Here is a 21,185-nt window from a genome sequence, read left to right on the forward strand (position 1 = left end):
CTTACTTCGGTCCATTTTTCAGGGCGTTTTGAGGGAAATTTTATAGTGATATTTCTTTTGGTGATTATTCTGTAATATGATTACAGTATTTTTCGTTATTATTTATTTAACTTGATCTAAAACTTATTGTTGTTGTTATTAGTATTATTAAACTTGATCTAAAACTATCTTTATAAGTACATGTGAGAGGTGCCCTGTTTCTTACCTTCAGAATGTTAACACCCTCCAGTGCCAGCAGTCGTAAACCCTCCGGTCCTCACGGGGGCGGTGTAGTAACCTCATGATTTTCTCATGTCCTTCCTCTCCTTCTCCAAAAAACATGGCTGCTCCCATGACTCTCCGGCGAGAGATTGTTTCTCTGGCAAGGATTCTCACAGGAATCTCACATTTGGTAAAATAACTATTAACTTGCTTGTTTTTTACAGCAACTAGGAACAAATAACTAATCTGACAATTGGTTCGGTTGAGAAAATTGAAGATAAATGGTCATTTCATCTCACAATGTGGTCACTGGTAGCAGTTGTATGGTTGTTACACAGCTAATGTCATCTCTAAATGCCTATAAATGTCAATGTATTTGTCTCCAGGGAACGACAGCTCTGGGCGCCCGCTCGAGTCACAAGAAATATAATGTCATCAGGTGGGTGTCTGTATTTATTTATAATCTGCTTCTGGCTTAATTCTATGTAGAGAAATCACAGACAACCTTTTATGCAGGAATGATTTTTCCATTTCTGGTAAATCTATGAGACAGCTGTCATCATTAAAGCCCAGTGATTTATAAAGGGATGCGTTAAATATCTGTATTATTTTTAACAATTATCTAACATTTAACATTTTGGAAACAATCATTAATGTGGCAGAAATGATTCACTGTCTCTGCAGGTCCCATCTGCCACTGACGCCCAGCACTTCCTTCCACACGGCAACAGTGCTTTCATCAAAACCCTCATCAGTAAATTACCAGCAGAACACTTTATTTACTTCATGCTTTTTTTAACAGCTCAATATTATAATAATTAAAAAGTGAGAATTTCACCAATGTCCCTTCCCATGCAGATCACTATCACAGAGGAGCCTGATGTGCTGTTTCAGAAGGTGTCAGTTCTTGTCAAAGGTCATGACAGGGCCGTCTTGGACAGCTACAAGTTTTTTGCCACCATGGCAGCTGAAGAGCTCGGTATCACCATTAGCAAAGTGTAAGTCTTAACAGAGTTAACCAGCTATACATTAGAAATGATGGCTGTTTAATGACTGCAACCTGATTAATGCTGTCATTTTCATGATGATTTTCTTCTGCAACAGTTATGAACCTGCCAAGGAGATAGACAGACTCACACTCCTGAAGTCAGTACACATCTTCAAAAAACACAGGGTCCAGTATGAGATGAGGACGCACTACCGCTGCATTGAGGTAAAAAGTTTAAACCCTGTTTGATTTTTTAACTTTAATGATGATTTAGCTCCTTTTAAAGCAAACTGGCATTAGTCAACTGAAGACATTTTACTCTTCTTGAAACCCTACATACCCATTGTACATCTTATTTTATCTGGTAAGTCTTCTCAGGACTGTGTGTTCATGTACAGTGTTTGATTGCCATAATGCTCATCTGTCAAGATTATTGCACCTATTACAGCAGGACTTGCACATGTTTTATTCTGATTCAGTTTAATGACCCCATGTACTTACCAGTCTGGTTCCACTAAATGTCAGTTTGAGTATAAATCTAATTGGGCAAAGTAGATAAAACAAACCTGTGTGCACCTTTTAAAATAAGACCCATTCGATCATTTGTGTCCAGAGGGTTATAAAACTATAGCTCAATATTTACAGTGGTTCATGATAACTAGGTCCTCAGTTTAATTTGTTCTTTCTCCTGTTTTGTAGTTTTCTCATATAACTGGCTGCACAGCACAGGCATACCTCGAATACATCCAGAGGAACCTCCCTGAAGGAGTCGCCATGGAGGTGACAAAGGTGTGACGCTGCAGAGTCCTGCTCTGCCTAATTCTGAATCAGACATGTTTCATTTGGCCTGTGGACCACAAATGTCTGAATTTATTCATTTCTCTCAACTTGTTCTGTTAATGTTGTCAGACTGCCATGGAGAAGGTTCCAGATCACATCCTGGAACCCATGTGGAAGGACCACCCCATAGAGGACAAGCCCAGCCAGTGAATGAAGGGATGAACAACAGACACTTATTCGATGTCTTTTCTCAAACATCAGTTAATATATTGAAGACATTAAAAATGCAAATACTATTAAACACAAACTCCTGAATTGCTGAAATATAGTTTGAGACATTATCAAACAAAGCCTGAAATACAATAAGGTCCTTCAGCTATGTCTGTATGTATTGTCATGTGTCTTTATGCCATTATCATTTTGTTGTCATTGTCTGTTTCCCAATAAATAACATTTTGCATTTAATTAAAACTTTGAATTTCATTTAAATAATTATTTAGTCACATATTCTAGTAGTTCTATATTAATAACACAACATTTTTTCTACAACCATCTGCCATGATATAGATTACTCTGTATACAGATTTACCATAAAACACAAGACACAGGACTCAAGATGTTTATTTTTTCATTTATTGAATAATTAGCGAACAAGAGTTCAAGGGAAACGAGTTCAACTGGCAACAGCAACATGGAATAGTCTTTCTGAGCAGCTGACAGCTCATACTTCCTGTCATTTGAAAGAGATTTCCTGGAAGTTTCCTGAAGATCCCTGTATTTATTATCATATACACTTGGTTATCTCTATGGCTCCATTTGAAGAGTGTTTAGCCCTAGCTCCTTCCCTTACATTAAATGATGTCACTAAGACATGAATCATAAAGACGGTCATATTCTCATATTGCTTTATGTATTAGCCTTAGGTGTACTGGCTATTCTTGTTAAGATTTCTTGGCATTTTCATGTAAATCAAGCAAAAGTCTTTCCAAAAATACATTTTGTTTGTAGCTATTTTAAAAAGTACCTGAATGTCTGACCTGGCCAGGTGTAAATCTGTAGTTCCACCTTCCATTCTGAAAGAGAGAATCTCCAGACATCAGAGAAAGAGGGGTTTAGGGATTAAGACACAAGAGGAGGCTCACCTTTTCAAGTGAAGAGACGGACCTTTAGCTGTCAAGCCGCTGTTGAAGGAGGGCAAGAGGTTCCTGGGGACCCGGGAGGTTAACTGTACTGTGTGCCCCCCCCTTCAGGAGACAACAACAGTCAGTCTGTTATATATCAACCAGAGGGAGAAAGGAGGGGGGAGTGCAGAGGCTGAAGAGGCAGCAAAATGGACATAGAAAGTGTTGAAGAGATAAAGGAAGAGACAGAAGAGGGGAGAGTGAAACACCTGTCTGCGGCTCATCTATGAAAAGGACTGACCTTGACGTATTTGACCACTGAGAGGTCAATAGAATGCTCTTTTTTTTTTAAATAACCTCAGATCCTTGATAGTGCAAGCAGTTCACAAGTTAGTTAAATAATAAATACATCATCATGTGATTGTAAATCTAAAAAAAGATCTAAATATTGAATATTGTCCACTCATAAAGCTTTTATGTCATGGATTCCTGAGCAAATCTGTGTACTTTGTTATTCGATGACAGTAACAGCTAATACATGCATCGGAATAAACTTCTAGTATTTTTAAATGGAGATTACAGATACATATGGGATAATAGGACAAACTATGTAAGTATTTTAAATTAAATGCATGAACGTGGGTCAAAATACACAATAATATTGAATTCACAGTCCCCTTTAAAGTCCAATTAAAATTACTGACAAATAACATATGACAGTCTTTGGTCATATCAGAGTGCTTATCCTTTGCAGATGATGTCCTCCTTTTAGACATGCTACCACTGAATTTTAACTGTGACATGACGTTCAGTCATCTCAATGCCTTGTAAGTGGAGTGGTTTTGTGTCCTCCAGTCAGATTTACATAAGAAAATATGAGGTAACACACTTCCTGGCTCAAATTAAATCCATGTTTTGTATTTCTGCAACTAAATATGCAAGTAATGAATTATGTTTTCTGCTACATTGTAAATTTCAGCCCTCAGCAGTTCTACAGACATGACTCAGTGAGATCCACTGAATGCTTGTTAACTATTATGCTTATTAAGGGCTCCTGGTCCTCCACACTCATCCAAACAGTTCTATAAAATGATGTGCATCTTTGCAGTGTCATTGAGAGCAGCACTAGTTCAGATATGTTGTAATTGTAATGACAACTCTCAGACTTGTTTTTGAACAAACAAAAAAAAAGGAGAGGTTGAGTTTATTTTTATTTTTATTGTTTTTCTTTTTCACGACTACGTCATATGTCTTGATGGTTCTCATAAAACACATTCACAGGTTCACAAAAGTTATGTTAATTACAGTGAATAAAGTAGTTGTGACACTTCAAAAAAACTCATCACAGTAAAGAGTTATTTATTTTCCTTAACTGAAGCAAATACCTATAGAATTTGCTTTCATTTATAAAAGCCACTAGATATATATATATGTATATATTTCAGTATACTATTCATTTATAATGCCTTCTGCTTTTTTGTCATTACACAATAGACTGCTGGAGACAAACATGAATGTTCCAAACAGCAATACTCATAACTTAAAATAGCTGCACATTAATGATGTAAAATATAAAATTAAATGGAATACTTGACAAGTGGAATATTGTCTGATCACTTGAAAGTGTGTGAGTGTTGAACAATATGTGCAGTACTGTATGGTGAGGTTATAATACATAAGTATAGTAACAAAAGGAAAGGTTAGGGAGGTCCAAGGTGTACGAAACTAGTTAACAGTGGTGCCTGAGGGCTGCTGTGCATTCTTTGATTATTTTTCCCCCCACCTTCAAATTAACATTGTCACCCATATTTTTTTCTTTATTAAGATTCAGGAAGTTGTCATAAGGCTCACAGGGTGACTGTTACAAGAACTACAGAACATTTAATTCTATTCCACGGTCATTTCCCTCCCTTTGAGAACATCAGCTTCAACCTTGTTTTTAATAGCTCTTTCTCAACAATCTCAAATAATTCCTATAGTATCAACAAGTTTTACAGGTAACAGAAGGTAAGAATGCCTTTACATTAAGTTTTGAGGCATTTTATGAGTCCTGGGTTTGTCGTTAGCCATTTCACATTATTTATTTGCCAGTAGACAATATCAATCAAACATTTGGCCACAGAGTAAAAATACTTAGATACTTTGTGTAACACATAGTTCAGTGGCGTTTCATCACTGTACCACTTTGGGCCCCTTTAACAAGTGCTTCTTTTTTGTTTTTAGGGCAGGCTGTGTTAAAAGCGTCGGCCACCAGGGGGCCCTGGCCACCTCTGGCCTCTGCCAGGTGGGGGGTGAGGCGGAGGAGAGACAGGTCCATTGTGATAGCTGTGTAAAAGGATAAAATCACACATTGGATTCTTGGCTTTGGCCAATAGGGGTACACTCTGATAAGAGCAGCCATCTGAATTATTCCAGTCAGGGAGGTTGTCCCCTCTGAACATCTGTGCACGTTTGAAAGTAAATTACAGTGAAATGTCTACTCCACTTTCATTGTTTCATGCACTACACGAGAGTCTGGCTTCAAACAGCAAACTAAATTAATATACTTAAACTCAACAACTGATGTAGTAAGACTATTTGAGCATCCTTTTTTCTTTTTGGTAGACAAACTGGCAGAGGAATGAAATTAAGGGACAGGAAGGGCTGTGAAGGGCTGTGCATTGATGTTGTAACCTTCAGTCTTTTGTTCACAGCATCATGGATTTAAAGGAACACTTGTGTAAGCACATCTCATATAGAATCTTAAAGTGGGGCGAGCAAAGTGCAGAGAATTGGGACTGGCAAGCTTAAGCATGATACTAAAAATAGAATCAAAGCGCTCTTACCCTCTCGCGCCACGGGGGTGGAAGTGGCGTGGAGGTCCGTGAGGTGGCATGCCACGCCCTCGTGGGTGAGGTGGTCGTCCCCTGAAACCAGGATGACCTGGAGGAGGTGGTGGAGGGGGTCCGTGCCTACAGACAAACATAACAACAACACAAGAAACTATTTTCATGCAGATGGTGTCAGTAAAACGAACCCAAAACCAGCTGTAGTGATAAAATGAGACACACAAGGCAAATGCAATGACACCAAACACCCACTCAATGGAGGCAAAAAGCAACGTATGACTCATAACTCTCTGCTAACTCTTGCTACTGTACCAAGATAAAACAAGTCACCATTTGAGAGCAAACAATCTTCCCTGTAAAAGGTTCATTTAGCTGCCAAAGCACTTGTGCTTGTGTGTGAGGTGGTTACCTGGGCATGGGTGGGAAGAGGCCTCTGAGGTGCATGGGAGGCAATGGCGGAGGTGGAGGAGGAGGACCCATACCCATTGGTCCCCCCCTACCACGATGACCTCTAAGGTCTGGGTAAGGACGCATATGTCCCATTCCCCTGCAAAGAAATAGCAGTAAATGTAATTTACCTAAACCGATAAAGCTGAAGAATTTTAATGGTACCCAAATACAGCTCTCATCAGTGGTAGTCTTGAAATGCATTTCCCTTTGTTTTATCACCAGACTCTTTGTTTACAATAAAAGAAACTGTACCTCATGGGTGCGAATCCATTCATGGCTCCATCCTTCATTCGACCTATTCCATGTCCAGATGGACCGAACCCCTTCACGATGCCTCGCCCACCCCGCATGACACCACGACTCATCCGACCCCCTCGACCGCGGCCTCTGAACCCACGACCCCTGAGGATATTAAAAAAAAAAAAAGTTAACTGCCAGTTCAATCGTGTAAATATGTAACAGGTAAAAGGATATATCAGGCATGTCCTAATTTGAGTGTGTTCATTGACTGCTCTCTGCAGAGCCATTGTGTATCCTTACAGAATGTCCCGCTGCATTGTTCACAAGTAAAAGAAAACCCACTGGAGAAACTCCAGACAAAATTCTCTGAGTTCCACTGGAGGTCATGCCTGAAAACAAAGTATTAGGATTCACAGGACAACAGAACAGACCTGGATTTTTCGGTTACAGGTTTCTCAGATTCATCCTTGGAAATCTTTGAAGTTTCTGTCATCTTCTCTTCTGTGCCTGCATCCATCTGTAATGATTCAGGTCAATAATTACAAACAGAACGCAACCACAATGCCAATCTATTTAACATCATTGAACTTCTTACACACAAACCATAAAAGACAAAAACATGTGACTTTCTCATGAAAAAGACGTCTGCATGTAAAGGGACGCTCTGCGAAATGTCTTACTCGAGCTCTGCAGAAAGACAAAAAGGGCAAATTCACGCAGAGGTCAATTCTGAATTGCCTGCAGCAGGAAGGTAATCAAGCGTGATGTGAACAAAATGCATCTGGTAATGTAGAAAAACAATGTTTGAGCTGACAGAGAGGAATCAGAGAACCAGTCTTAACAACTGTGCTGAGCCGAAGACAATCTCCAAATAAAAAACCTGTTCGACCACGAGGCAGAGGAGAGCACACAAAAGTCGTCACAAACTGATTTCATGAACAAAACACATTTGGAATGTGGTGACGCAGGAGATTAACAGTTTGAATATGTAGCAGTTGAGAAATGTGCAGAGACAATGCGATGTAATTATGTCAAGATGGACCAGTTTATTCCAAAATCAATCAAGTTTCAATCCCTGCAATATACTACACTGCATAAAAGTGTCATTGAAAGCAGACACTTGCTTCTCTACAATAATTTTTCGATGTTGTATGGGTCTCAGATCTAGGACACATAAAACTTCCACGTTGCACTGTTCCACAACTGAATGTGCCGTACTGTGAATACCTCGCAGCGAAACAGGTGACAAGTTTGCAAGTTAAGCAAGGAGGGCTGCGAGTCAAACCCGACTGCCAGCAAATTGTTCATAATCCTAAAGGCTTGAGCACTAAAAAGCAAAATCAGCCACAGCTAGAGTGGAGAGACGAGAGTTTTGTGAGAAAGCTGTGGAATGAGGGTTGGGCGTCAAGCATGAAACTGCCACTTCACATATTTGAAGAAAGGGGCCTGAAAGTGTTGCACTGTGAGTTTCATCAACAACTTTGCAACACTGTCTTAAGTTGAACAGACCAATGCACAGTGAACAGGCTGATGCCCATAACGACATAAAAGCAATTCTTCCCATTATATTAACAAAAGGCTTAACGTTACCTTGAGTTTATCCACGAACTTTATTATAAATAAAAAGGAAGCACAAAATATGGATGGAAAAATAGAGCATCAACACTGCATTGTTTATTATGTTAAATATAAATGTTCATATTGGGCCATATCTGCAAACAGAAACTGTGATACGTCTGAGAGAGGCACTATCATTGGCATGCCAATATATATCGTTTGGTTTTAAGTTCTGCAGCTACTCCTGCATGCACATGACCATGTTCATGCCTTTTGTTCTGAATTCACTTTGACGTGTAATTCAGGCAGTTCATCCTAAATTATGGCCACTTGGGGAGGCTGTGATTTGTGATGTTGATGATTTTTATAATGTTATAATAAAAGGCTTTTAGAATATTTGTAATACATCCTGTAAGTACCAATACATTCAAGTCATCTAGAACTATATCTGATACTCTGGATTTAGAAGCAAGATACTTCACATTGCTGTCTAATGGAAGGAGGTAACCAGAGCTCAAGGTTTTTAAATACATGGCATCTATGTATATGTCTATGCATGTATGTGACAATGACTACAGACTGCAGCTCAACCACAGAACACACACACACACACACACACACACACACACACCTGATCCTTATAAATGACTTATGATAATCAGATATAAACACATTAGACCACTGACTGAAGGTTGTTACTTGCTGTGCTTTGTCTCATCTGTCGTCTTGTTACTTAATGTTATTTATTGTACCTGTCTGTAAACAGTGCTTGTGTGTGTTGACTATCACGAGTCAGTGTATTTTAATTTCAGGTTGCCATTTTAAAAGCCTGTTGAGCTAACTCTGGATCATTTACAGTCATCTTGCTGCTGATCAATGAGCTGAGTCCCTGTCAGATAAAAACTAAAGAAATGAAAAGACACAAGCAGCGTCACGGAAACATTTCTGTCCTGATCCGTGTGAGCTCTCAGACATTAAACCAAACCAAACACACCTCAGATTTACGAGAGTGCTACTTTACTGCTGCCCGACACGGAGGAGCTCATGGATGAGCACAGCTGGCTGGAAGGCAAGAGGCCACGTCTAATTCCTGGAACTAACACCGCAGACGCACCGTGTTGTGTCTACAAACAGCTGCTCCATTACAAACAGTGTTCAGAGTGGTGTCTAATACTGGTAACGACGCTTCCATTCTGACTGTTAGGAAATAATGAACCTGATAACAAGTGTGTGGCTAAGTGCTGGGTATGAAAGGGGCGTTCCCGTGCTTTTGAAAAACGCGTAAAGAGAGAATTGACTTACTTCAATTGGTGTTGCACGCGAGGTAGATTGGATTTTTACGCAAATGTAATTGTCCTACTTGCTAATAAAAATAAAAATAAATAAGAAAAAAAAATGAAAAATAACAGATGTTGAAAAATGCCAACAGCTGGTGTCGCCCCTTCAGCTTTGAAATGGCGGCGTCGGGCGCAGACTAATCCCAGGTTGAGATTTCTCTGCGAGAAACTACATTATCTCCAAAGTCGCCTCCCACCGGGGGGAGGAATGCTGGTGCCTGATTGGCTGCGTGTCGCTGTCACTCAAGGCTGTGTTTGCTATTCTCGCAGTCTGATTGGAGGAACGTGTTTGACGTGTGTTCCAGCCTGAAGACGGTTCATAAACACGAAACGCACATTTATTGTAGATGTTTCCGCAGAAAACACGTGGATTCATTTAAAAACACGAAACATTGGAAACGAGTATTATGTGTTTTAAGCGTGGGAATGAATATTTAATATTTTACAACAGCACAAATGATTTAATATCTCTCACATACACAACAACACCTCACATCACACAGCTACTTCACATCTAATGTATGTTTGAATAAATATGATGTTTCTCTACATTATAACACAAACATGAGATTATTTCATTTTTCTGTGTTTCATACCCATCAACATATACATCCCAGCTTTGTGTCCAAACACTGAATTCATAATTCCAACAAAGGCAGTTTCATTTACAAAAATACTCGCCAAGTGCCCGATAAACAATATTTACATCACGTGAAGGGCAAAAACAAGACGATAAAACACATTCAATGACATTTATGTTTTCATAAACATGTGGCACTGCTCATCAGAAATATAAAACTAGCTTCACCGATCCATCCAAATGTCCAGGAGAGGATAAACCTAGTGCGTAAAAGTGGTCCATGACGCGTCCGTTACGCGCGGCTGAGGATGTCTGAGAGCTTGTTGATGTACTCGATGGTGTATTTGAGGGTCTGTATCTTGGTGAGAGGCTGCCCTCTCTTGCTGTAGTCAGGCGGCAGGTAGTCACGGAGCTGGTGCAGAGCCTCCGCGAGACTCCTCATGCGCATCTTCTCCCTCTCGCTGGCCTTCATGCGTCTTTTGGTGGACATCTTGGGTTTGCCCTGCCGCTGCGTCGCCGGAACCGCACCGAGTCCCCCGAAGCCGAAAGAGAAATCCTTGTTGTCCCGGTGATGCCCGCTGGAGTAGCACATCTCCGGCGAGGAACACATGGAGTCCATCGAGGACTCCGGAGAGGAGGACTGGAGCGAGTCCCCTTCCTCAAAAGTGCCCTCACAGCTCTTCCACTCGGACAGAATCTTAGCTGTAACCGCCTCCATGTCCATGTTAGAAATATCCAACGCGTCTCTCTGGCATACAGGCGTCTGTGAACTGGATTTTGCCAAAGCGTTCTTATACGGACGCAGATCTCCGGAGGTTTATGGGTTCACAGCTCAAGCAAAGGGGGAAAGAAAAGTTCAAAGAAGACCCCAAGTGACAAAATGCAACCTTCCCGAAGGACGTCTTTCGTTATCACTGGGGTGTGAATAAGGCTAAATAGACGGATAATGTGATAGAAAGAAAAATAATTAGATTCCTTTGGTGGGAAATTACTCTTTAAAGTCTGCACGGCGACAATTATCACTTTGATGTGATGTGTCTAATGAAGAAATGGGAGGCTGCACTTTCACCTGAGACCTTCACACGTCTCCGACAAGTCAGGCCTGCGTGTGTCTTCAGTCTGGAGGTTTTATGTGCCAACACACATCAGCCAAAACGATTTGAAACCAATTAAAAGCCTTTCAGAAACATTTTGTATAGAAGAAATGCAGAATATTAGAGCAACTGGAGGTCCAGTGTCAGAAATAGTTATTGCCCTGCATGTCTGTAGAATATATGGTGTATTAATACAGAGACAAATAATTTCTAATTGTCCTTGAACTGAATCTTAAAAGTCTGTTTCCATTTAAATAAGCACACATTTGGCCACTTTCAATGTGAAATAATGTGACTTTTCCTCTGCACAAGAGTCTATCTGTAATGGAAACTTTATATTATGGATATGAATATATTTTTATAATATTTTGCACTTTAACTTGCAATTTTTCCTGCTTCTTTTTGACTGTCTGCTCCTGCAACAAGTGAATTTTCCCAATGTTAGATCAATAAAGTTACTTATCTTTTTTCCGATGCAGTTTTACCTGTTTTAGGTGTGTTAAAATCCTAAAATCTTCCTCAAGGTTGAACATGCAGGTTTATTTATCTGGACAAACTGTTAGATTTACATAAAAATAAGATTCAAGAGCCGGTCCTGGGGCTGGGTTGTTATTTGGGCAGCTGTCACCAAGCTCCTGCCAGACCTTTCATGTCTGAAAAGGTGAGTAAGGCCTCACTCACGATCAAGGGGAGCAACACTAGCGGGTTGTAAAACCAATGGCTCAGTGTCCTACGCGCTCGTCAAAAGAACAGTGGGAGAAAACAAGCACATGTGGTGTCATTATATGGTATTTAATACCTAAAACTGTGCTAATCTGCAAACATTTACCTGTTAGAGAAACAGGCAACATGGGGAGACTAACTTTGCTGCAACAAAACTTAAAGAATTTGTTTGTTTGAATATTTTCATGTTTTCTGCAGAGGCCATGTAACCAGTCAAGGTTTTCAATCTCAAAACATAATCCAACAAACATCTTATTACACTCCATTAACAATTAATGAAATAATGTCTATCATAAGTGCAGGAGTTAAACCACATTTAAATCCACTAGATCCTGATTTTTACCCTGATTTTCCAGATTCAAAATAAACATAAGTCTTCCCAAACATGCCTGATTTTTTAAATCAAGATCCATGAATCTCACTGAATAATTGTTGCAGCTCAACTGTAAAAAGCTAGTGAGTGGACCTTAAATTTATTTTATTATTTTGATAAATTGTTTCCCAAATCATAAAAAAACCCACATTTAACATAACTTAAATGTCCTTGTCCCTTGTCCTGTACCCACGCTTCTCACTTCAGGAACTTCAGTCTCAGCCTCTCGGCCAGTGGCAGTGGACTGTCACTACAAACCACTGAATCGTCCAACACAGTGACCGGTGAAGCCGGACTCAGAGGCAGCACATCCACAGTCACATCCTGACATTTGCTTTTCATTGATACAGGTGTTGTGTTTATATCGACACCTGTAGTGTGTCTCTGAGATTTTGGTCCTGGTAGCTGATGGCAATGAGCCGGTTTCACTGTTTGTTTGGTTGTGTTGGGTCCAGAAAGTGGTTTCAAAGAGATGCCTGTAATGCCACCATCTTTTCTCTTGTTTATGGGTTTCATCTGAGGTTTGCTCAGAGGTCCAATCTGGAGGTTCTCTGTGTCGCTGTCCTCGCTGGATGAGCACACGCTCAAACAAACACTCTTCTTGGTGGTCTGTGGCACGTCCCTGTCTTTGTCTCGTTGACCTGGGTCAGAGTGGAGCCTCTGTGGTGGGGCGGAGGAAGTTGAAAGGGCCGACCTGACAAATTTATATTTCTGGGGAGGCCTTTGGGAACGATTATGTTTGTCCTTCACCTTACGTTGATCTTGTGCTGCCAGATTGAAAGCACAAGTTTCTCTTTCTGCTTTCGTCTGTACACGCTGACTTCCATTACTGAGTGGTTCTTTGTTACTGACATCACATTCCTTTTCTGTCAATTTACCGTCACCACCAGCTTTACTGGAGTTTTGTCGGTTTGGTTTTGAGTTGGTGTTGTGAGGAGCAATGTGTTTGACAGAAGCCGACTCATGATTTAGTTTTTTTAAGACTGCATCGTCGTGTACCTGCTGGTTTAGAGCTTTGGCTGCATTCCTCATGAGCACCCTGTCCCTCAGTGGACACTCTGTGGAACACAGCTCTGGAGCAGATCTTGAATCTGCTGGTCTGACATCACTTGAGGTTTCCTGCTTGGTGTGTGCGACCTCTGTTTCCTCAACGGCCTCGTCCATGGATTTATGTATCCTGGGCTCAGTGGTGTGGTTTTTAACCACTTGTGGAGGTGGAGAGGATGTGAAGGACGGAGCCTCCCAGTCAATATCACTCAGGTGTAGAGCATCAATAACGGAAGAGACAGACGGTGAAGCGACAGCCTCTGATTCTGGATGAGACAGAGGAGTGTTGGGGCAGTCGCCCACTCTGATGTGGTCTTCTTTTGCTTTTCTATGCTGCATATGGTTCACCGGAGAGCACAAATCCACCACTTCCGTTTTTTCTGTGTTTGAAATGGTGGGAAGCAGCATTTGTGGTTGAGTGGAAGAACTCTGAAGGCTCATCTGAGCCAAGAGGTCTGTGATACCATCAGAGACGTCAGATGGCTTCTCTTTTTTACTCTTTGGTTTCTTTTCTGTGAAGGAAATTGAAATTGAAAGTCAAGACAAGACAAGATATAACTGTCAGTGTTTCTACCAGTTTCAACTTCAACCTAAACTTATTTAATAGCCAGTAATGCAATAGTTTAACATTATACACGTAATCTTTTGAATTGTACTATTGTCAATCTCAGTGGCCACTTCTACAAAACTACGTATTAGAGCGTGGAGCTCTACAGCAGTGACAACCAGGCGGAGCAGAGCACAACCTGCAGAAAGTGACAGCTAGGCCTGTGAGACAGACGCCTCTCGGCTGCATCAAAGCCTTTGCTGTGAACAAGCTGAGCTGCCAAACTCTATAAGTTCAGGTGTCAGAGCAGCTGTAATAGACAGCTTTGAAAAACAAGCCAACGCTCCACGTGGCTTTGATCAGAACACCCGTGTGGGAAGTCTGCTAGCCTGTTAACGTCTGCCATGTGATGGCACGTGAACAAATTATTTACATTTACTGTCAGATAAGGTCGACCTTCCAAGACTAAGATGCAAAGTACTCATAAAAACTAAAAATGTACCTTTATCTATTGACATGAATATTATAAAGTATCGTCTCACTTTTTGTCTTGTTTTCTTCAGCCAGAGCTTGTTCTCTCAGGTAGCTCTCCACCACCTCTGGGAAGGCCACATGAAAGAGAGATTCTTCCTCTACTGTCCTCACTTCTTGTTGATCCTCTGCAGGCCGATCCTCAGGAAACACGTAGTGCTCTGCAAAAAGAAAGAAAAAACTTCAAGGTCAGGTCACATTTGCTCACAGTCGATAGCTGCTCCTCTTTTTGTCTTTATTGCGGCGGAGAGAAATTTAAGAAACACAGACTTTTGCTGTTACAGTAAAGCAAGTACAGAAAGATACAGGACTTAGTATAAACATAAACACTACGTCAAAACACAGTAGAAAACAAAGAAATGAATGCACAATTTGACAACTCGGAAATGTTGATGTGCAAATATATATTTTTGATACAGAAACATATAATATATTTTAAATGTTATCAAAACGTTTGCAACAACTAACTTCACAAATCATGCACATTCAGAAGATACATAATGGGTTAATAAGGTGATATACTGTTTGGGAATTTGGCAGTTAAACATACATATTTATGATAAATCAATCAATTTCCACCAAACAACCAAATATCTGTCTAAATCTAGACACAGGACAGTCAAGGATACTTTAACCAGGGGAGCAAAGTTTACTGTGAAGCAATTTTGGATAAAGGCACTTAAGAAAAACTATGCTTCCATTGCAAAAGCATGCATTAATAACCAGGGACGTGTGTGACATGAGTAATTATCAGATATATGCCCATTATCCACCCTGTATTTGTTTTTTCCCATGATGTAAAGTAAGAGACGAGGGACCACGTTAGTTATTTGCTGATTGAGATTTTCTCAAGCCAATCACGTCAGACAGGCTTGTTAGTGAGGTGGACTTTGATACGACAGATTTCCCAGCCTGGGGAGGAAGCCACTTTAGCACCTAGTGGCTGTTGTGACTGATCTGCCACCTCTGAGCCCTACCTCACAGCCAGGCACTAACAGACAACCCGGTGACAAACACCTCGCACCCCAGCCTCCGTTTAAACACAGCAGTCCTGTCACTCAAGTCAGAGGAAGTTTTGTCAGATGTAGTTCCTTCCTCTCATCCTTACGTTACGAGGGGAGGAAAACTGGTTAAACAAGAGTCAAACCTACCTGGTGTGCTCCAGATAACTTCGAAGCAAGCGATGGCATTCCTCACTCTTGGTTTCCATATTCTTTAAGAGAGAAAAGTATGTAATCAATCCTGTATTACAGTACGTCACAAAATATTTACTTTTTGTGGTGAAGACTGAATTTGTCTGACTACCTGAGCGGCTTGATTTGTGAGGACATTCCTCTTCCATATTTCCTGTTCATCAACTCTGTGTAGGTCATCAGGACTAAAACCTTTTCACTGGTGTAGTGCTTTGGCCATTCCATCTTGTCATAGGCAAATTTCTGGAAAACAAATTATTTTACATGCAACTCATTAAAAGACATCTTAACAACTGACTGAACAAGTAATCAACAACAAACCAATTACCTGCATTGACAGTAGATTTGGCTGTCTCCTCTTGAAATTAAACACAGGCTTATCTTTGGAAATCAGAAACTCCTGAATGATCTGAAAAATGAAATAAACACATACATTAATAATTATATTATATATGAAACAATAACTTATGAGCAAGAGCAGATGAAAACAGCTGTACCTCTGTGAAAGGGAACTGTTGACTTGCCAGTGTTTTCCTTAAAGAGAAACAAAGTAGTTTAATAGAATACTCATGATTATTGTCATCTTTGATTAGTTTATGAATTATTTTCTCAATAATTTGATTAAGCAAACAGTAAAAATGTATAAGAGATTGTCAGTGTTGATGTCTTGAGATGTTTTGTGCCCAAATAAATGTTCAAACTCTAAATAATCAAGTATTGAACCAATGACTGTTTGTTAACTATGTAATTTCAGAGTCACATACTTCCTGATATTTGCCTCCAAAGAAAAAGCCTGACGGGTCAGCTCGTAGTGGTGCCAGTCACAGGGACACTGGTAATCAAAATCCTGAGGTTGGCAAAAACGTTTACTGTCGCAAAGCACACAGCCGCCACGCTCGTGTGCCTTCGCTGAGCCTGAAAATGAAAGAAGACGAACCAGAATAAACATTTTCCAGGAGTAGCAAGACAAAGAAAGAGGAGAGAAAAACAAATACTTAACATACGACTACAACGTGGGTGTAATATCAGAGGTGTGTTCAGACATCTCTCACATACGTGTACGTTTCACCGTGATAGGTTAAATAGCTTTACAATCAGCTAGTGTGAGAAGTTGGACACGAGCATATTGGGTAAAGCCTCTTATCAAGTTCAGACACAGGGCACCACTCACCAGGATGTCGACATACGAGGCAGTGAGGAACTTTTTTCACAACTGCCTCAGACACACCGGTATTATCCTCCTTCCACTGGATGAATCTGAAAGAAGTGACAGGTTCAATGAAAAACCAAAACTCGTTATGTCCAAGAAACAGGAGAAGAAGTGATGAGTGGATGTTTGTCTCTTGCCTCTGCAGAAGTGTTTGTCCTTTCAGTGTCTGGATAAGTTTAAGAGCTTGCTCTTTGCCCACACCTGGTACGCCCTTTGAGGAAGCAAGAAAATAAGATATGTTAACATTGGTCCTTCGTGTCAGTGAATTGCAACCTTCAAAGGGTCGTCCATACCTTAGGAATATAATCACATCCGAGGAGGATGGCCAGACCAACGAGGTTCTCTCTGGACAGTTGTAACTCTGTTTGCATAAGAGAGGTCCGGTAACAGTCCACCTGAGGGTCCTGGAGGAAAACGTGAGTAAATACTGTGTACGGACACGGATAGTTTCAGAGATGGGTGAAAAATCAGGACCACTGTTATTAAAAACTCATCATCTGAACAAAAAAATCAAAAAAAATATACAGAGGAGAGTAAATCAACCACCTATTCATAAATGTTGTTTTTAATCAGCTAATATTTGGTTTGGGTGTTCACTCAGTAAATAGTGTAATTAAATACCAATTACAAAATCTGAAATTCATTCATTAGTTGTCACTGTTCATGACTGAGATCAACTTTAACGAACATACTTTAGTGTTCATATTGAAGTTCCTGTAGACGGTCCGGGCTCCATACAGGAATGCATCTCCGTCGTTGGTGATGCAGCCATCCACCAGGCCCTGCGAGTCCAGGGAAGCACACATGGCCTCGGCCTCTCCAGCAGCTGTCACCCAGGGCACGCCCAGGTAGTCCAACATCGCCGCACACTGCAGAAGCAAGGATCAGACAAGAGAGAGAGTTACTAACAACATGACTTGATTATGACTTAAAGGGAAATGAGAATTCATGGGTAAACAGCGTTGCAATACAAATCCAATGGTGAGCACTTCTTCAATGGATGACACCACAGGAGCAGTGTGGAGGCATTTCATGTTTGTCTTCTGTTGTTTTTGACATCTGAAGAATTGATCACCATTTATTTCAATTTTATTGGATTTAGCTGCAACGCTGTTTACCATCGAGACTCCAGAAGTGTTTTTTGGACTCAAACTGTTCACCCACCCCTCCACCAGCATAGTGGTGAGGAGATAATGAGTGGATTTTAATTGTTGGGTGAACTTTCCCTTTAACATTTGGAGGTTGCAGGAGAGAGAGGGAGCCACCGACCTCTCTGAGCACAGCATTGAAGCGCCCCCTGCTGGTGTTGGCTGCAGACTTGGGGGCAGAGGTCTTCTTCAATCCGCCGAATCTCGTGTCCGTCCTCTTGCTCATGGTTTCTGCTTTGAGCTTGGGGGCTTCTCCCTCCATGACGAAGACGAGCTTCACCCCCATCAGCGTGAGAGAGGACACTCTGAAAAACAGGTTCCTGGAGGAGACACAAAGACAAGGCGGCGGATCAGACGTGGAGCTGGAACAGTGGAGATGAAGCTGCAGAGTGTGAAACATGGGGGGGTCACCTCAGATGGGGCTTGGTGACCCTCCCCATCATGGCCTGGACGTGCTGGGCCTCGCACACCCACAGGCTCAGATCCACAGCCAGCGTCTTTCCGCTCAAACTGTACAGAGGCACGGACTCGTGAACCGGCTCCACGATGGACCACAGGCCGTGAACCCCCATAACGACACCGGAACTCGTGTTTGTAAAGCGATTCACCGGAGAGCCGAGTGTAAACAACCCGTCGACGCGACACAACAGAGAACAACGAGCCGGAGCTTTCAAACCGTGGCGCCGCTGGGCCGCGTCCCGCTTCGATGAGCTCAGCCGCCTTGTTCCTGTACCAACCGTAACACTGGCTCTGAGAGCTACACTAAAACAATAGCTATAAAACGGTGACTCAGTAAAACATGTACAGAAGAAAACAGTGCTGATTAATTAAAAACGACGCACTCACTGGAAAACAAGGGGGGATAAAGGTGCTAGTTTAACTAAATGGAACGAGAGCGGATATTTGCAACCCCTACGTCATATTAAAGCGCCTCCTGAGGCTTGTTGCCATAGATACGAGGCTCCTGTCCACAGAGTTTTGCTCTTTGAGTGTTTTTCTCCAAACATGGCGTCAAAATCACACGTAGAGATCATCGGCTTGATTAAAGACAGCCACTTCCACGAAGCCAAAAGTATCGCCGAGGTTAAACTGTTTGATTTGTCCAGCTTCTCTCTGACCTGAAGTTTTTCACTTGACCACTAACAACAACTCTGTGTGCAACAGGGACTCCAGCAGAAGATTCCGGAAGCTTTTCTGCAGCCAAACATTCAAGCTCTGTTTGAGTTAGACTGGGACACATACCTGTGCGAGAGGAAAAGGGTGAGTAACACGTGTGTGTTTTATTTGGTTATAGAGTTCTACTTTCAAATCATTCACTAAAGGTCCAGTGTGTAAGATTTCAGGTGACAGGGATCTATGGGCAGAGAATGAATATGAATGTATATAATATAAATTGTGCATATTGTGGTTTTCTTTACCCTGATCTCTTTATATTTAAATACTTTATATCTACATCAGGAGCAACAATTCAACAAAACTAATATTGTAGTGAGATTTAAATACTCAACACTATTAATAACAACAATTAAAAAAATTGTATTTCTATAGGCCTTTTTCACATTGGACTTTTCCATCAAAATTACAAACAGCAAAGGCCTTACTTTGTTGCATTCAGCCATTACTCAACACGAATTGACTTCATCTGGAATGAGTGAGGATATTACTGTTATAAACAATGTAGGTGACTGTGTGAACTGCAGCTCCTCGATGCTCGACTATAGATCTAAACCCACCCACGCAACAATATACTGGTATAGTGTGACGTCATGGTTATTCTGAAATGCTGATTCACAACACTCAGGAGCTGCGTGGTGAAGTGTGGCAGTACTCCAGCAGCCTGATGTGCTTCCTGAACGGCCGTCTCCTCGGTGATGAGAAGGATTTCGCTGGCTGGGCAAAGAACCACTGGGATTTTACTGTCACTCGGCCACAGGCTTTCTATGAGGCTCTTGCTGAGGACTACTACACCAAACATCTCCAGAACAGTGGGGCAAGTGAACACCACAGTCACATGAATAACACTGTATGTGGGTACATAATGGACATGTGGGGGTTGAATTGCTCCAGTCGATCATCGGTGACTGTCACAGGTAAAAAGAAATGTCGATGTGCTTTTGTTATAGCATCAGTTTGTCTTCATGGACATTGAGATAGCAGGAGAAGCAGCCGGGAGGTTGGTGTTTGAGGTGAGAAAACACACAAGTGCTGGATCCACATGTGTTTTAACATTGTTTACCACCAGTGTTACGTCACCTCTGTAACAGCCTTTATGTTTAGAAGTGACTGAGGTTCTCAAGACACATTGTCCTCCTCCTCCTCCTCCTCCTCCTCAGCTGTTCTCAGACATTTGTCCAAAGACTTCAAGAAACTTTGAGGAGCTGTGCACAGGGGAGAGGGGACGGTCACAGAGCGGCTTCCCACTCTGCTACAAGGGCTCTCTGTTCCACCGGGTAGTGCCCAGCGGCTGGGTGCAAGGTGGAGGTATTGTACGGGTTTATAGTGTAATACAAGCGCTGACCGACACTTGTCTATATTATAAAAGCATCTGAAATGATCAAACTACATCACTGAAGTGAGATTAAGCGTGTCAAGGCTATTTTGCAATATCATCGTGCCACAAGACCACTGTGATACTGAAAAAAACAACTGTATCTTTCACTGTTGTAGATATTTCTCCAGAAAGGAAAGGCAATGGAGGTGAGTCAATCTATGGACCAACTTTCGAAGGTAAAAACGTTTTAACAATTTACAGCTACAGTATTTCCATGAGAACAAACTGTGCATGTGAGGATTTATGGATTTAATTATAAGTTCACCTGCGGGTTTTCTCCTTTTAGATGAAAGTTTTGCTGTTTCTCACTCGAGGCGAGGCATGCTCGGGATGGCCAATAAGGGTCCCCACAGCAACGGATCCCAGTTTTACATCACGCTGCAGCCAACAACTTGGATGGACAGGACCTATGTCGCCTTTGGGTTTGTATGACACACATAGTTATTTGCCTATTCTGTATAATCTTATCTTAAAATTCTACTTGATGTCATTGTTTTCATCCTAGACGAGCGGTGGAGGGTGTTGATGTCCTCAAGAGATTGGAGGAGGTCCAGACTTGCAATGAAAGACCTAAGTATGAATGTAAAGTTACAGATTGTGGAGTATTAAAACTCTAAGAATGAAGTTGAAGTTGGAGCAGTAAAATAAACCGTAAGATATATGTAATTAACACAAACAGAGTATTT

General features: G+C 41.3%; 5 protein-coding genes across 7 annotated transcripts; 2 read left to right on the forward strand and 3 right to left on the reverse strand.

The window, feature by feature from the left end:
• Nucleotides 1-210: 210 nt before the first annotated feature.
• On the forward strand, nucleotides 211-2,440 carry mrps10 (mitochondrial ribosomal protein S10). The gene is made up of 7 exons (XM_020097629.2): nucleotides 211-391; nucleotides 588-640; nucleotides 886-955; nucleotides 1,060-1,199; nucleotides 1,306-1,414; nucleotides 1,889-1,978; nucleotides 2,099-2,440. Exons 1-7 carry the CDS (start codon nucleotides 281-283, stop codon nucleotides 2,177-2,179), a joined length of 654 nt encoding a protein of 217 aa, XP_019953188.1. The 5' UTR covers nucleotides 211-280; the 3' UTR covers nucleotides 2,180-2,440.
• A 140-nt stretch (nucleotides 2,441-2,580) lies between these two features.
• Nucleotides 2,581-9,652, reverse strand: LOC109636025 (histidine-rich glycoprotein). 2 transcript variants are annotated; one of them, XM_069514831.1, is made up of 6 exons: nucleotides 9,468-9,652; nucleotides 7,040-7,125; nucleotides 6,621-6,770; nucleotides 6,328-6,465; nucleotides 5,916-6,041; nucleotides 2,581-3,213 (listed from the first exon to the last, which is right to left on the reverse strand). In XM_069514831.1, exons 2-6 carry the CDS (start codon nucleotides 7,123-7,125, stop codon nucleotides 3,108-3,110), a joined length of 606 nt encoding a protein of 201 aa, XP_069370932.1. In that variant the 5' UTR covers nucleotides 9,468-9,652; the 3' UTR covers nucleotides 2,581-3,107. The 2 variants fall into 2 exon arrangements, with proteins under 2 accessions (XP_069370932.1, XP_019953080.1); XM_020097521.2 differs by lacking the exon at nucleotides 2,581-3,213 and adding an exon at nucleotides 4,289-5,415 and having other exon boundaries at nucleotides 9,468-9,641.
• A 590-nt stretch (nucleotides 9,653-10,242) lies between these two features.
• On the reverse strand, nucleotides 10,243-10,946 carry msgn1 (mesogenin 1). The gene has a single exon (XM_020097696.2). It carries the CDS (start codon nucleotides 10,804-10,806, stop codon nucleotides 10,375-10,377), a length of 432 nt encoding a protein of 143 aa, XP_019953255.2. The 5' UTR covers nucleotides 10,807-10,946; the 3' UTR covers nucleotides 10,243-10,374.
• A 1,001-nt stretch (nucleotides 10,947-11,947) lies between these two features.
• On the reverse strand, nucleotides 11,948-20,892 carry LOC109636131 (GEN1 Holliday junction 5' flap endonuclease). 2 transcript variants are annotated; one of them, XM_069514823.1, is made up of 13 exons: nucleotides 20,765-20,892; nucleotides 18,070-18,268; nucleotides 17,493-17,669; nucleotides 17,094-17,204; nucleotides 16,938-17,011; nucleotides 16,762-16,847; nucleotides 16,355-16,505; nucleotides 16,088-16,124; nucleotides 15,919-15,999; nucleotides 15,703-15,833; nucleotides 15,549-15,610; nucleotides 14,409-14,558; nucleotides 11,948-13,831 (listed from the first exon to the last, which is right to left on the reverse strand). In XM_069514823.1, the coding sequence occupies exons 2-13, from the start codon at nucleotides 18,232-18,234 to the stop codon at nucleotides 12,471-12,473; spliced, it is 2,586 nt and encodes an 861-aa protein (XP_069370924.1). In that variant the 5' UTR covers nucleotides 18,235-18,268; nucleotides 20,765-20,892; the 3' UTR covers nucleotides 11,948-12,470. The 2 variants fall into 2 exon arrangements, with proteins under 2 accessions (XP_069370924.1, XP_019953248.2); XM_020097689.2 differs by lacking the exon at nucleotides 20,765-20,892 and adding an exon at nucleotides 18,360-18,661.
• On the forward strand, nucleotides 18,825-21,165 carry ppil6 (peptidylprolyl isomerase (cyclophilin)-like 6). Its single transcript, XM_020097695.2, has 8 exons — nucleotides 18,825-19,031; nucleotides 19,113-19,208; nucleotides 19,750-19,938; nucleotides 20,072-20,134; nucleotides 20,282-20,429; nucleotides 20,616-20,675; nucleotides 20,786-20,921; nucleotides 21,005-21,165. The coding sequence occupies exons 1-8, from the start codon at nucleotides 18,954-18,956 to the stop codon at nucleotides 21,114-21,116; spliced, it is 882 nt and encodes a 293-aa protein (XP_019953254.2). The 5' UTR covers nucleotides 18,825-18,953; the 3' UTR covers nucleotides 21,117-21,165.
• Nucleotides 21,166-21,185: the final 20 nt, after the last annotated feature.

This window comes from Paralichthys olivaceus, chromosome 19 (genome assembly GCF_024713975.1).
Source record: "Paralichthys olivaceus isolate ysfri-2021 chromosome 19, ASM2471397v2, whole genome shotgun sequence".
In the NCBI taxonomy this organism is placed as follows: Eukaryota; Metazoa; Chordata; class Actinopteri; order Pleuronectiformes; family Paralichthyidae; genus Paralichthys; species Paralichthys olivaceus.